The 14,646-nt window shown below is 44.9% G+C and overlaps 1 protein-coding gene across 3 annotated transcripts in view; it reads right to left on the bottom strand.

The window, feature by feature from the left end:
- Window positions 1-14,646, bottom strand: part of ALPK2 (alpha kinase 2) — an 82,026-nt gene that overhangs the window by 18,138 nt on the left and 49,242 nt on the right. For all 3 annotated transcript variants that reach the window (XM_035100545.2, XM_035100543.2, XM_035100546.2), the window contains exons 5-11: window positions 10,044-13,017; window positions 8,076-8,223; window positions 6,449-6,576; window positions 6,318-6,353; window positions 3,994-4,268; window positions 3,778-3,866; window positions 694-911 (exon numbers count right to left, since the gene is read on the bottom strand). In XM_035100545.2, the coding sequence (XP_034956436.2) occupies window positions 694-911; window positions 3,778-3,866; window positions 3,994-4,268; window positions 6,318-6,353; window positions 6,449-6,576; window positions 8,076-8,223; window positions 10,044-13,017 (3,868 nt within the window). The remainder of the gene's footprint in view (window positions 1-693; window positions 912-3,777; window positions 3,867-3,993; window positions 4,269-6,317; window positions 6,354-6,448; window positions 6,577-8,075; window positions 8,224-10,043; window positions 13,018-14,646) is intronic.

The following is a 14,646-nucleotide window of genomic DNA, read 5'->3' as shown; positions in this document are numbered from 1 at the left end:
CATTTATAGAAGCTTCCAGATTAAACCTAGTTACTGTTCTAAGTGCCCCCCTCCACTGAGGGGGCCTCTTCCCCGCCATACAGAACAGCAAAACACACATACACAGAACATGCTGTGCTTTTGTGCTGGTCATAGAGCAGAGGAAGCGCCTTCCTTTGTAGCTTCAGGCTAACAAAAAAAGGAATGTAGTGCTCTATCCCTTCTTTGACACCCAGATGGAATTTCAAGCTTTGGGAAGAATGCCTGAAGGTGGAAAAAATCACTTCCATGCTTGTGCACCCCTAATTTTCATCATACTACACAGTAGCAGCCCATGTGGTGGGTGGTGTTGAGGAGGCCTCCCCAACACCAGCCTTTCTGCAGCTTATTTGGACAGGGCTGGGCAGTGGCAAGGTCTGAGCTGCATGGATACACTAGTGGAGCAGATCTATCCCTCCCACCAGTGTGGCTATGCAACCCTACCACTGCCATTTTACCCGCCCATTGACGCCAATGTTGGGAGGATGGCATTACTGATGCCGCGGATATGGGGACGGGGCTTTGTCTGTGAGATGAATGGTTTGCCTGACGTCAGCCAGTGAACCTCTGGCTGAAGTGAGGCTTGAACCAGGGACTTCATCGCTCACTCGTCAGCTGCTACACTTCCATCAGCTTGACATCAAACACGGCCATGTGTGGCGATGAGATGCTCACCTTGCATATCTGTTACAAGCAAGCTGCCGCTGGTTCTTTCATATACCCAGTGCTGAAAGGTGCAGCATTTCTGGCCAGCTTCCGAGTCTCTTCGCAGGAAGTTGATTTCTTTCCCATCCCTAATGGAGTATTTCACAAATTCTCCAATTAGCTCCTCTTCCACGGTCGCATAAGGGACGTTGTTCTTGGGCCGATGAACAAGGAAAATAGGAATGATTCTAAAATGAAAACCAATAAATAAAACATTATAATCCTAGGCAGCACTTAAGGCTGCACTCGTGAGTCCATGCAGGCTGCTTTATTTTTTCTGTATGGTCTCTCTTGAGACTGATGGCACATTATAAAATGCTGTCACTCCCACAGGAACTGCTGTAAGATTTTCAACAGGTGTAATAAGAACACTAAGGGGCATGGGGGGAGACAACATCAGAATTATAGCTAAAACAACTACATCTGAGTGGATTTCCCCTTTTTAAAAAAACACCTCTGCATGGAAATAGAACAGAACTTACCAGTCAACACACGTGAAACAGAAATGAACTAGATCAGGCATCCCCAAACTTCGGCCCTCCAGATGTTTTGGACTACAATTCCCATCATCCCTGACCACTGGTCCTCTTAGCTAGGGATCACGGGAGTTGTAGGCCAAAACATCTGGAGGGCTGCAGTTTGGGGATGACTGAACTAGATAAAGGCCATTCCACCCACCCCTAGTTCTTTGTAACATATAGTTTTCAGCTTTGGAAAAGTAGTCTGTGATAACTTTGATTTTAAAAAATAAAGAAACAGACTCAAGGAAGCAAAGTGTTTGGAGAGGTCAGGAGGGACACGTTTTTAGGAAATGCTGGAACAGGATTCTTTAGCAAATTACCGCAGCGTTTGTGAGATGGGTTTCCGCTTGGAAAATCCTTCATAGATATGAGTACAGCTGCTGTGATGTGTAAATAAGAGCCCTAAAGCTATTCCATCATCGCCTCCAGAGCTCAGGCCCAGCACAGTGTGCTCAGATGTGCTGCTTGCATCTTCCCTTTACATTTTCCAGAGGCGACTTCTATTTTTAACTCTGCACTTTCACCTTGTTTGAACCAATTTTTTTTTTACTGCAGATCTAGAAATGAAGTAGCAGCCCTGATGAACAGACAGGGTCAATGCACACAACCAGGACAAACTCTCTCTCTCTCTTTGCATTATTGTTGGCATCGGTCTGTCTCAAGAGACAATGGAAGAATGCAGGGGTAAAGTGAAACCATTGGGAGAGTTACAATGTCTGCTCTGTCTGTAGAGACCAATACAGGAATGACATGTTTTATTGCAGATGGGGCAGGTGAAGCCATCTGGTTTTGCTGTTCCAGATGCACCATGGCGTTTCTTCTCTCTGCACTCCTCCTAGCATTCTCCTCTGGCTGCTGCCGTGGATACACAACCTGGCTGCTGCCGTGGATACACAACCTGGCTGCCTGCTTCCAGGAACTGCAGTCATCTGCAAGGGATTTCCACAGGGCAGGGTTGTTGTTGCCAGCCTTCGTGCCACATTTGCAGACATCTTTATAATGCAGAGTTGGTCTGCCAACAGGCCTTGTATTTGAACCCAGCTCCCCATAAAGCACATCCTTGGGGATCCTGCCATCTTACATTCTGTGGGCATGACCAAGTCAGTGTAGCTGTTGCTGAGACAGAAGTGCAAACATGCTGCAAATGTGGGCTTGGAAGAGCACATCTTTGTGTTATGAGACCCTGTCCTGCCACACATGGCAGGTGCCTATCAAATTTATTTCAGGTTAGCCTGCACAATGTATTATGTGTCTCCCCCACTAAGATACTTTTAAATGATTCAGATACATCTGAAGGAGGTATCTTATATCCTCTTGAAAGAGACGACAAATTTCAGGGATATGCAAGACTCATCCCCAACGTCATGCATGAACAAGAAGGAATTTCAGGAGGTGGCTATACATGACTATCCTACAGTGGAACAGCAAATCCTTTGAAAAAGATCTGAGGTCATGCTGGTCCAGCCACCCACTACAGCATTTAAACGGTGTTTCCTTACCAATGTGAAGTGTTGAGCTGGCACCCCACAACAAATAATAATAATGATAACGATAATAGTTTGCATTAACAGCAATTTGAGTGTTCAAAGTGCTTCAGATACATTGGGTTGTGTTCAGTGTTGCACTAAGGAGAATGTTCTGCTGATGCAAAGTTTTCTCTTGCACAATTGAATCTTCACCCCCATGCACCCCCATCTGTTCTGGAGCTCCCCACCAACCCTCCAGAGCAGATTTGGGGATGACATAGGGCATGCACAGGTAGAGGATTGGGAGGGAGGGGAGACCCATTGCACTAGAGCTAATTTCTGTGCTAGCATAAATATTAGTTGAATGCCACCCATTGTTTGTTTCTTACATTATCAGTGTGCACGATGAAAAAAGGGTATGAGGACAATCCCCTGCCCTGAAGAGATTTCACCAGAGGTTTTCAACCTTTTTGAGTCTGCGGCACCCTTGACCAACTACATTCTTAATGCGGCACCCCTATGGGGATCAGGAGCCTAGTTATGTCAACCCTTGCTTGCAAAGCTGGCAGCGTCTCATCCCTTTTGGAACACCCTCCCTTGTCCATTTCCAACAGCAAGGGCTGGGCTCCCTTGCCTGCTTGCTTGCTTGCTCCGAGGCCACCTCAGCTCCTGGCAACCAGCACCCCCTGCCAACCCCAGAGGCACCATTTGCCTACGGAGCTTGTAGCCAGGGCTGCTGCAACAAAGCCACAGAAGCCTTTGGGAGGCAGAGATGCAAGAAGGCATCAAAGGGAGGGAGGGAAGGAGGGAAGGAAGGAAGGACAGAGGCCAGTATTGCCTGTGGCACCCCTGACTATCATTCAAGGCACCCCAGGGTGCCACAGCACACTGGTTGAAAACCACTGGCTTACATAATCCAATATTCAAGGCAGAGGAAATAATAGAAGAAAGAGAGGCTAATTCACTCTAATTCTCCTTCTTGTCCAACAGCATGGTGTGGATGTCATTCATCACAACAGTGTTATGGTTGCAACACACACTTTTTTTAAAAAAAAAATGTTACTCACTCAGGCACCTCTCCAAAGCCCTCCAGAGGTTTTGTTTCCGCAGCATATATCTTGGCGTACTCTCTTGCTGTGTTCTGAACATAACATTCCTATATAAAAGAGAATCCAGTGGCATGGCAAGAAAGGAAGCAATTAACACAGTTAACTGTGGCCATAGTTTAAAAGCTGGGATGTCCCCACAGGCCTTGATTACAGAAGGGTACAGCAAGCACTTACCTGCAGTGCCAATTTGTAATTCTTTTTCATGAGTTCATCGTTGTTCCTGGTCCCATATGCAATGGCATTGTGCACTTTCAGAACACAGGGGTGGCCGGGGCCGAACACAGGAACTAAGCCTTGCATGACTTTGCTTCGGAAAGCCTTTCGGTGCACTCCTTCCCCGAAATGCAGCTCTTCGGTGATAATCCTCCCATGCAGGCTGTTGCTGAAATAACTATCACTGATGAAATCTTCCCTGAACATAAGCTGTAAGAATTCAATCTCTTCCAACCCTACAAATATATAAATATGCATAAGACCTCAATGAGGAAACTACATTCTGCTGAGTAAAAAAGTTTATGCATATGTGCGCCAAAGAGAAATCAACTGGGGGGGGGGGAGCAATCAAACTAGAAGAAGCAAAGGAGACAGAAAGAAGGCTCAGGGGGAAATGTATGAGGGTTTCTGGGATTTTTTTCATGCCCTTCTTAATACTGCAGCATCACAAATTTTTTGAAAAGCATTTCTGAAAGTGATTTTTTGGTTTTTTAATTCACTGCAATGTTCTTGATGCAAATAAATAAATAAATAAATAAATAAATAAATAAATAAATAATACTATGACAACTTTAAAAGGTAAAAGGTAAAGGAACCCCTGACCATTAGGTCCAGTCGTGACCGACTCTGGGGTTGCGCGCTCATCTCGCATTATTGGCCGAGGGAGCCGGCGTATAGCTTCCAGGTCATGTGGCCAGCATGACAAAGCCACTTCTGGCAAACCAGAGCAGCACATGGAAACGCCGTTTACCTTCCCGCTGTAGCGGTTCCTATTTATCTACTTGCATTTTGACGTGCTTTCGAACTGCTAGGTTGGCAGGAGCTGGGACCAAGCAACGGGAGCTCACCCCGTCACAGGGATTCGAACCGCCGACCTTCTGATCAGCAAGCCCTAGGCTCAGTGGTTTAACCACAGCGCCACCTGGGTCCCTTTATGACAACTTTAGACTTTGGCAAATAATACTATGACAACTTTAGACTTGGGCAGAAGAGCAATAAGCTCTGTGATGAACGTTGATGTGGAGCTTAAAGCATCTGTGATCATGCATGGAAGCATCCAAGGTTTCACTTCCTACAGTGGCTCTTCGTTGTTGGAAATGCAGCCTCAACATGCTGTGGGGAAGGCTGATTCCTCCAAAGTCTGGCATGTGGTTATGTGATTGCTGTGTATTTGGGGTCAGGAAACCAGTGGGGAATTTATGGGCCTCCAGATGCTGACAGACCCTTCCATCCCTACCTGCATTCTTCACTATTTCTGCGACTACCTGGGAGTCCCCTCTTAGCAATTCCATCCACGTATCAAATCCCAATAGCAAAGGCACACAAAGACGCATTTGCAGGCAATGAATGAAAAGCCATGCAAATGTTTTTAAAGGGGACGGAATGATTAATCCTGCTTCTTGAGGACTCAGAACAACTAACCATCCACTAGACTGAATAAGCTAAAGCTGACTAGCACAATATGTCCAGCAATGATGAAACCTGTTGGCAAAAGTGTTATCTATGTTTAGCACGGGCAAAGCAAAACACATGCTGGTGTGATTAGAGAAATAGCAACATATGGGGAAAGTATTTCTCGTCTCTTAATTCCTTGCCTTTCTCCTTGGGTAGTGTTACATAGCACAAGACTTTGCAAAGGCCACATGTTTGGGCACCGGGAATGCTTGTATCAAAACAGTTCATTGTTATGGCTCCTTTCTCTCAGCTGAGTCCCTGTGGGGCCACGTCAGCTGCTTCAGTTTCAGTGGGGCTTTCTGACCCTGCAAGCTAAAGCAGCAACCTTCGCCAAGCGAGTGAGGCAGACCCATGGAACCATAATGGTGGGAAACCTAGGTACAATGTTCCTCTTCATTAAAAAAAGTCCCAAGCAGAATGTGGGCTAGGGCCAGGGTGCCGGGCCGGTAGGTGGGGTGCTGCGCGGCGAAGCCGCATGGAAACCATGCTGCGCCCTGCAAGGGCGGGGGCGCCGGAGCGATCTCCGCCCCTCAGCGCCAGGGCGCCCGACCTGCTCGAGACTGCCCTGAGTAGTTGATACAATCAGCATTGGGAAGCTCAGAATAAGGTGACTCAGTGGCGATGGGAAGACACTTTGCATATACTCAGACAGACTTTCTTGTACATTACTGCTTCACATATTTCAGGGCAGATGTAACAACCATTCCTGTCACTGCATCCTAACAAGCCCTGGCTCAAATTAGTAACAGCTATGCAGAATATGCCCAAGTACGATTATGACTTGGCACAATTCTCCATAGGTGAGCAGGAAGAATTCCATATGGACTTACCTTCAACATCCTGAAGACTGGAAAGATGTTCCAATACTGCAGAGAGAACAAACACAACACAGGCAAGGTTTAGACAGTAAATAGCGCCTTTAATTGTGCTTTGTCTTAAGAGACAATATGTTAGAATTTACCTTCGGAGGTCAGGTTAAATTCTGCAGATGCTTTCCCATACATATTCTTCAAGCAGCAGTGATACAGCCCTTGGTCCTTTTTACCAGCTTGAACTATTGCCAGGGATACTGGAAAGTCATCTCCTGCACTAGAAGAGATGTTAACATTTGAATGTTTGTGTTTTAATACATTTTCTGCTTAGTTTTTGTGATCTCTTTGTCTTCCTTCCCCTCTCCCTCTCGTTCCCCACCCCCATTACTGAAATGTAGAGAAATATGGCCACTGTTATTAGTTATTGCTGTTGGAAAACAGTAGGCAAGTAAGTGGCTAGGAAGGAGTTATTATTCAGCTCAGATTTAAAACCAAGCTGGGGAAGAACATGGAAGTCATAATACTTGCCTTGATTTTAAGGCAAGCACTATGAGTTGCTGAATCTCATATTTAGCAACATTTCTAACAAATATGGAGTGCCAAATTTGAGTCAGGCCTAAAAGCAACCAAGCATGTAAATAAATGCACAGTGTGCTGTAGTGGTTAAGAGCGGTAGACTCGTAATCTGGGGAACCGGGTTCGCGTCTCCGCTCCTCCACATGCAGCTGCTGGGTGACCTTGGGCTAGTCACACTTCTTTGAAGTCTCTCAGCCCCACCCACCTCACAGGGTGTCTGTTGTGGGGGGGGAGGGGAAAGGATTGTTAGCCGCTTTGAGGCTCCTTCAGGTAGTGATAAAGCGGGATATCAAATCCAAACTCTTCTTCTTCACATGAATGACCCAATTCCATGTACACATCTGAAGTCACTTGACAGCTGTAGGGTACCACACTCACCTATACCACCCATCCAAACAGCATAGGTTTCATGTGTATACAAAATGCAAAGGATTTTTAAAAGGAGCTACAATCCATAAATGTTTATTTCAAATATATCTACAGGATGCAGTCCTTGTTTTTTTTTAAAAAAAAATACTGCTTTTATTTTCATGGTACAGAAGATAAATTTTGAGAAAACAATTGTTACAAGAGTAAACCACAAATAACTTGTCCTGATAAAATTACAGGCCATGTGCCATACGTGTTGAATTTGTTAGTTCTGGTGCCACTGGTTCCATGTGCTCTGTCAATGCTTAGAACGTGTATTAGAATCCAGGAATCATTTAGGATTAAATCAATCAGGCCCTGCTTCTTTCATTGGTTCTACTGACTAACTAACTGCTCTATGGTACAATAATTAATTGTATCCACAATTTTTAGAGACAATCCACACACACGTCCAGTCCTCATCCACCCCTCATTATGTGCACTGCTGCTTGCAGGAGATTCCTACCAATAACTCCTCTTCCTGACAGCAGCACTCCTGTACCTATAGAACTGTGCACATGGCAAGGCTGTTTGTTGCTCAATGTCATACACAGTGTGTGTGTGTGTGTGTGTGTGTGTGTGTGTGTGTGTGTGTATGAATTTATGTTACCCAGACAATCTGAAGGTTGTTGAAGTAATCCATTATTACAATATCTCTTCACTAGGTGCAGCTGTCATTTCTCTCCATCCCATGATACCATCAGAGCTTTGGTCACCAAAATAAGCACACTCCCATCCACCCATCCAAATGGCATTGAAAACCATGTATGTTTATTGCGTAGCTCTCCTTACCTTCTGTGTACTTGGGCAAGTAGCTTAGAGTCTTTAGTCCATGTAATGGTGGAGTCTTCATGAATTTCACTAAACTGGCAGCACAATTTGATATTTCCAGAGAGGTCAGGGAACAGTTCAGCTTGGATTTTCTTCACCAGCTTTGGTGCTTGAAGTAAAACACAATTCAGTAAGTGGCTTAAACACATAGTAGAAACTCAGGACCAATTTAGACATTACATGTCTGTTGACATGTCATTCCTGTAAGTTCATTGTAAGAGTTTAAAAATAACAATGATGCATACACCTTTTAGATTGTGAATCATGTAGATTTATTTTTTCTCTCTTTCTCTTATGGCTATGGGTTTCTTTTCTGATGAAAAATCAATCAACCTTTTCACTTTATCCTGGAGCAGTGTTTCCCAAACTTGGGTCTCCAGCTGTTTTTGGACTACAAGTCCCATCAACCCTAGCTAGCAAGACCAGTTGTCAGGGATGATGGGAATGGTAGTTCAAAAGCAGCTGGACATCCAAATTTGGGAAACATGAGTGAAGCGATTGTAAGGTAAAGGTAAAGGGACCATTAGGTCCAGTCGTGATCGACTCTGGGGTTGCAGCGCTCATCTTGCATTATTGGCCGAGGGAGCCGGCGTACAGCTTCCAGGTCATGTGGCCAGCATGACAAAGCCGCTTCTGGCGAACCAGAGCAGCACACGGAAACGCCGTTTACCTTCCCTATTTATCTACTTGCACTTTGACGTGCTTTCAAACTGCTAGGTTGGCAGGAGCTGGGACCGAGGAACGGGAGCTCACCCCGTCGCAGGGATTCGAACCGCCGACCTTCTGATCGGCATATTATTCGATAATACTGTTTATTTCTTTATAAATGTTTATTTAAATGTTCTAAGTCAGTGGTTGGTAACATCTGAGCTTCCAGGTGTTTATTTATTTCCATTTATAAAATCTTTTAAAATATTAGGATGGCATACAACAACAGCTCCCATCGGTGCCAACCAGCATGACCAATCATCAAGGATGATGGGAGTCATAGTCTAGCAGTACTTGGAGAGCCTCTGGTTCCCTAACCCTGTTTTAAGTCCAAACCCTGGCCCTGAAGATGGGAGCCACAGCTTCACACATATGTTGATGTGCCAAACTATCACTAGCCCTGAGTCTAATTAAGCCACACTCTCCACAATCCAATTAAACCAGAGTGGTTTGATTTTAAACAATCCACCACATTTTTATATTTTATTTAATAAAAGGAAGGGCACATGAGATGCTAGTTATTAACTGATCGGGTACGGACTCACTGTTTCGTAGAGAAAATAAGCATGTATGCAGTAGCTGATTTGTCACAATAACCATTTCATGGGACAGATGTCAGATGATAGTAACACTTCTCTTTTGGTAAACAATATTGAATTGGAGAGAGACCTTGGTGGTACAACTCATGCTTTACATATAATAGTTTCTACATTCAATCTCTGGCAGAGGTGCCAGCTTGTGAGGCCAATAAGGGGGCCAATGTCACACACATGACATCACACATGTCCGGCGCAGGACATCAACAGCAGCCAGGGGTGGAGCTGAGCATGGCAACCATGGAGCTTCAATGGTCAGCAGCTCCTCCTTCATCTCTTCCTGGTGCTGCCACTGGCAGGAGTCTGCTTTGACCCTCCTTCCCCTTCATGGCAGGAGGAGGAGGAGGAGGAGCTGGCCACTGGATCCGCACTGTGCTAGGCTCCGCATTTTGCCTCCTTGCTTATGGGACATTGGGGGACCCCGGGCCCTACCCTTAAAATACTGAGGGGGCCAAGGGCTTGCCCCCCTGGAGCTGGCACCCCTGATCTCTGGCATCTCCACCTACAAAGCAACTCAGAAAGCAAAGTCAGGAAAGACCTGTGTCTGGAGCCTAGCAGAATGTCTGCCCAAGGACTGCTGATGTGTAAGGACAATTTAAAAAAATAAATCAGTTTCTAAACGTACCTTTGCTGTCTTTTTTGCAAGGCAGTTTCCGTTGTTCCCTCTTATCTCCCTTGTGAGTTGGCCCAGCCTCTGTTTTCGAGACCTTTTTGACACAGCTGGCATGGTTGCAAACATTATCCTTTGCTTCAAGGCGCGGCTTCTTAATTTGTACCTTTGGTGCCATCTTCTTCTTTACGGTTTCTTGCTTACGCTTCACGTCCTCAGTGTGATGCGAGGGTGCCTTGCAGGGTTTGGAGGATTCCTGCGACTTCGTCTTCCCTTCTCCTGCAGTTGCTCCTGAAGTGAATGGCTGAATTTTGACCTGTGGCAGCTGTTCCTGAGAATGATGACTGTTCTTGGAGCCACAAGGCAAGACGCTGACTAAGGCCCCTATTGCATGCTCTGATGAATTTAGGCTTTGCCTCTCACCATCTGTGAATGCTGTGGCTCGGTTGTGACCTATAGATGGAACTACACTATCTCCCACTAATCCTCCTTCAGACACACCAGCTTGCTCACTGGAAAGGACCACAAATGGATGCACAAAGTCTGTAATATCATGCCAAGAATACATCTGTTCTGAATTAATAAGTGCCCTCATGTAAGGCTCCACTTCCTCTAGGTTACATTCAGTGGACTTTTGAGTTTCTCTGGCACCCCTTTCACACGGGATTATTCTGGTCTGACTTTCTCTGCCTACATGCTGGTACTCATCCTGTTGTAGTTCACTGTTTTTATGCCAGGAATGTGTGTGTTCTGAATCGATTAGATTCCTCATATAAGGTTCGACTTCAGTTTCCTCAGGATCATGTGAAATAGACATTTGTCTTTCTCTCTCACACTGGACTGTTTGAGTGTTACTTTTCTCCACCACCCTTTCATACTGATTCTGCCAATGTTCATCCTTATCCTTCTTATCTCCGACTTGCATGGACTCTGTTTGCCTTAGGCTTTCAACTGCCTCTGGTGCATTTGTATCAAACTTTCCTGACACTAGTTCGTTTGTACTGCAACCTTCGCATATGCTTTCCTGTAGAATCTTATGCTGAGCACAAACGATTAAATTGCCTACCATATGGCTTGCATTTTGATTTTCCTGACCTGTACTGTGACACTCATTTCTGATAATACTTGAAGGCTGAACGGTGTTTAAAGCTGCTGACTTGCAAGGTTCCAATGGAGAACGTGAAAAATCCAATCCTAACCCTAAATGGTCAGTAATGCTAGATTTTTTTTCTGATACTGTTTGTTGAGAATCTGATGGTGGCATCACATATTTGCATTCTAGGGCAGTTTGCCCTATGCTTGTCCCAAAGTCCCTATTTTCTTCACTTGTGTCATTTTCATTGTTCTTGTTTATTTCTAACAGAACCTCAGTGTAGAATCTAACTTTGTATGATGCTGTGAACACTGGTTCTGCTTTGCGCCCTTCTATTTTTTCATTGCCCTCAACAGCTTTAGGCCCAGTAGCTAAAACTGAACTATGTTCTTCCGTGTGGTAGCTGCAATTCTGTGCATCAGATACAGCTTGAACATCTTTACTATTATTGCCTCTCAAAACATGATAAATATCACAATTATTGTCACTTTGAGCTTTCATTTCTGACTCAGTTCCTTTCTCCTGAAATTTCTCTGCAACGCTTTTATCGACTGCCGTAATTGAAAAGTGTTCTTCAGTTCCAAATTGATCATTATTTTTGCCAGAGAAATTACTGGATGAATCCTCTTTCAGTGCAAGCTCAGCAAGATTAGCACACTCTTTTATTCTTGAGTGGCGCAGTGTAACATGAGACTCTTTAGTAGGCATCTCGTTAGCCTGCTTAGCTTTGGGGCCATCTGTACAATGAACAATCTGTTCAATACAAGACAATGGGCTGGGATAATTAGCAGGTAGGCCTGATAACATTTCTTGGCCATGTTCTAAAGGATCGTCTGGAGCTTCTGTAAGTTTGAATGGAGATTCTACTCCACAAGACTGGAAGCCACCATCAGTCATAATTGTTTCTTCCTGATAAGCAGACATATGAGCAGATCTATTATGATCAGGCTTTTCCTTTTGGATATTGCTGCTTAATGGATGAACAGATGGCTTTTCTGTTTTGTGTCCAAAGGCAGAACACGGACACATGGCATCTGTTTCTGCAGGTAGTGCAAGAGAGCTGTTGTCTGTGGATGTACGGCTACAGGCTCCATCTCTTTTTAGCGCACTGCAGTAATCAGTGTGGACTTTCATTACTCCTGCCAATTCTGTGACAAGCTGATTATCTTCTGTTAGATTTCCTGGCACATGCTGCCTAGTGCTTACATCCCCAGCAATGTTCAGCCCTTCAACCTCCTTGGCAGCGTCAGTCCCAGCTGCTGAACTCTCAACTTTGCTGCTTGCGCAAGTGAAGTCACAGCCCCAGTCTTCTCCCTCATAAAGAAGCATCTGTAACTGCTCGTGCATGGATGATAAAGCAGCATCTCTGACCTCAGGTTCTGCAGCTTCCAAGGCTCCCTGAGAATCTGCTTTGGACAGATATTGAGCACAGGGAATATTATCGACTGCTTTTACCTCGTTAGACTCATGGGGCTTCCCTCCATATGCCTTTGCTCTTTCCGTCTGTATATTGGGCACAGCCAAAGGAGTCAGAATGTCACATAAGCCTTCTTGCTTAGAAGTGACACTGGGGTGACTTTGCGCACCAGGCGGCACATTGCGGCTTGCAGTATCGTCCATGATTGTGAGATGAAGAGTTTGATCCCAGCATGGCTCCCTCTCATTATGGGTCCCATTGGACACACAAAGGCCAGCAGAGTTTTCCAGCACTGCACTGCCCGTTGGAAATCCGTTTTTGCCACTGACCTTTTCTGAAGCTGACTTTTCTGAAGCAAGGCTTTTTACAGGGGAAGATTTGAAAACAAATCTCTCATCTAATACAGGCTCCGTTATAAATAGTTTCAGATTACCGCTGATTGGCACTGTGTTATCAGAGTCAGTTTCTTGTTGCTGTACCTGGAAGGAAAAGGGCGAGGGAAGGAATGAAGAAATAAGACATGTTTATGAATTAAGAATTAGGCTGTTCAATCAGATGTTAAGTTTTCTCCCTAATGAGTGATTGATTAGCTCATTAGAGGCTTTGCACATCAGAAACTTCACATCAGAAAGCTCAGGTGGTACTGGGCCCCAAAATGGTAATACAGTGGAACCTTGGTTTTTGAGTGTCTCGGAAGCCAAACGTTTTGGTTTTCAAACACCAAAAACTCGGAAGTAATTGCTTCCGTTTTCAAACGTGCCTCAGAAGTCTAATGGCTTCTGTGGCGTGTTTTTCAATTTTCTCAATGGAAACTGCAGACGGCCCTTTGCACCTCAGTTGTTGAATGTTTCAGAAGTTGAATGGTCTTCCAGAACGGATTACAATCAACAACTGAGGTACCACTGTACTCTAATGTGCGACTAATCCCATGATTTATCAACACCCATATGATACCTATTATCCATTCAAGTCAACACACTAATGCCTGGTATGTATGAAATCATGCAGGTTTAACTTAATTAATTAATTGACTAGGGTACATGCATAAAAAGGTAAAGGACCCCTGACAGTTAAGTCCAGTTCCAAACGACTCTGAGGTGGCAGCGCTCATCTTGCTTTACTGGCCGAGGGAACAGTTGTTTGTCTGCAGACAGTTTTTCTGGGTCATGTGGCCAGCATGACTAAGCCGCTTCTGGCGAAACCAGAGCAGTACACAGAAACGCCGTTTACCTTCCCACTGGAGCAGTACCTATTTATCTAGTTGCACTTTGATGTGCTTTCGAACACACCTTGTCGCGGGGATTCGAACCACCGACCTTCCGATCGGCAAGCCCTAGGCTCAGTGGTTTAGACCAGTGGTCTTCAACCCCCGGGCTGAAGATCAATTGGTACTGGGCCGCCCAAGGAACATTTAAATACAATTAAATTAAAATTATTAAATCAAAACAATCTAAATAAAATATAAACAATCAACGTCCCCCCCCCTCAGCGGGCCGCGGTAAAATTATCAAACGTCGACTGGTCCGCGGCGATAAAAAGGTTGGGGAGCACTGCCCTAAGATGCCCGAATCAAGCCAGTGAGGGAAAATTACTAAGTCTAAAATCCTCTATCTGGGAGCAAATTCAATGGGACTTACCCTGTGTGTGCGTGACAAATAGCTTGGAATCTAAGTTACTAGATAGTATAGACATGCGCCATCTGTTAGATTTCTTTCCACATAGATTTACTACTCAAACTTGAACCTTCTTGTAGGTACAGTAGCTAAGCGTGAATACAGTATTTTAGTTGCTCAAACTGTAGAGTGAGTTGGTACAAGGCTTTACAGGCAGAGAGAGGATTGTTGCATAATTTTGCATTTTTCGCAGAAATAGTGAAGAATGCAGGTAGGGATGGAAGGGTCTGTCAGCATCTGGAGGCCCATAAATTCCCCACTGGTTTCCTGACCCCAAATACACAGCAATCACATAACCACATGCCAGACTTTGGAGGAATCAGCCTTCCCCACAGCATGTTGAGGCTGCATTTCCAACAACGAAGAGCCACTGTAGGACGTGAAGCCTTGGATGCTTCCATGCATGATCACAGATGCTTTAAGCTCCACATCAAC

This window comes from Zootoca vivipara, chromosome 11 (assembly GCF_963506605.1).
Source record: "Zootoca vivipara chromosome 11, rZooViv1.1, whole genome shotgun sequence".
Lineage (NCBI taxonomy): Eukaryota > Metazoa > Chordata > Lepidosauria > Squamata > Lacertidae > Zootoca > Zootoca vivipara.
Note: the sequence above shows the minus strand (reverse complement) of the source record. Positions and strands in the feature narration are given on the sequence as shown.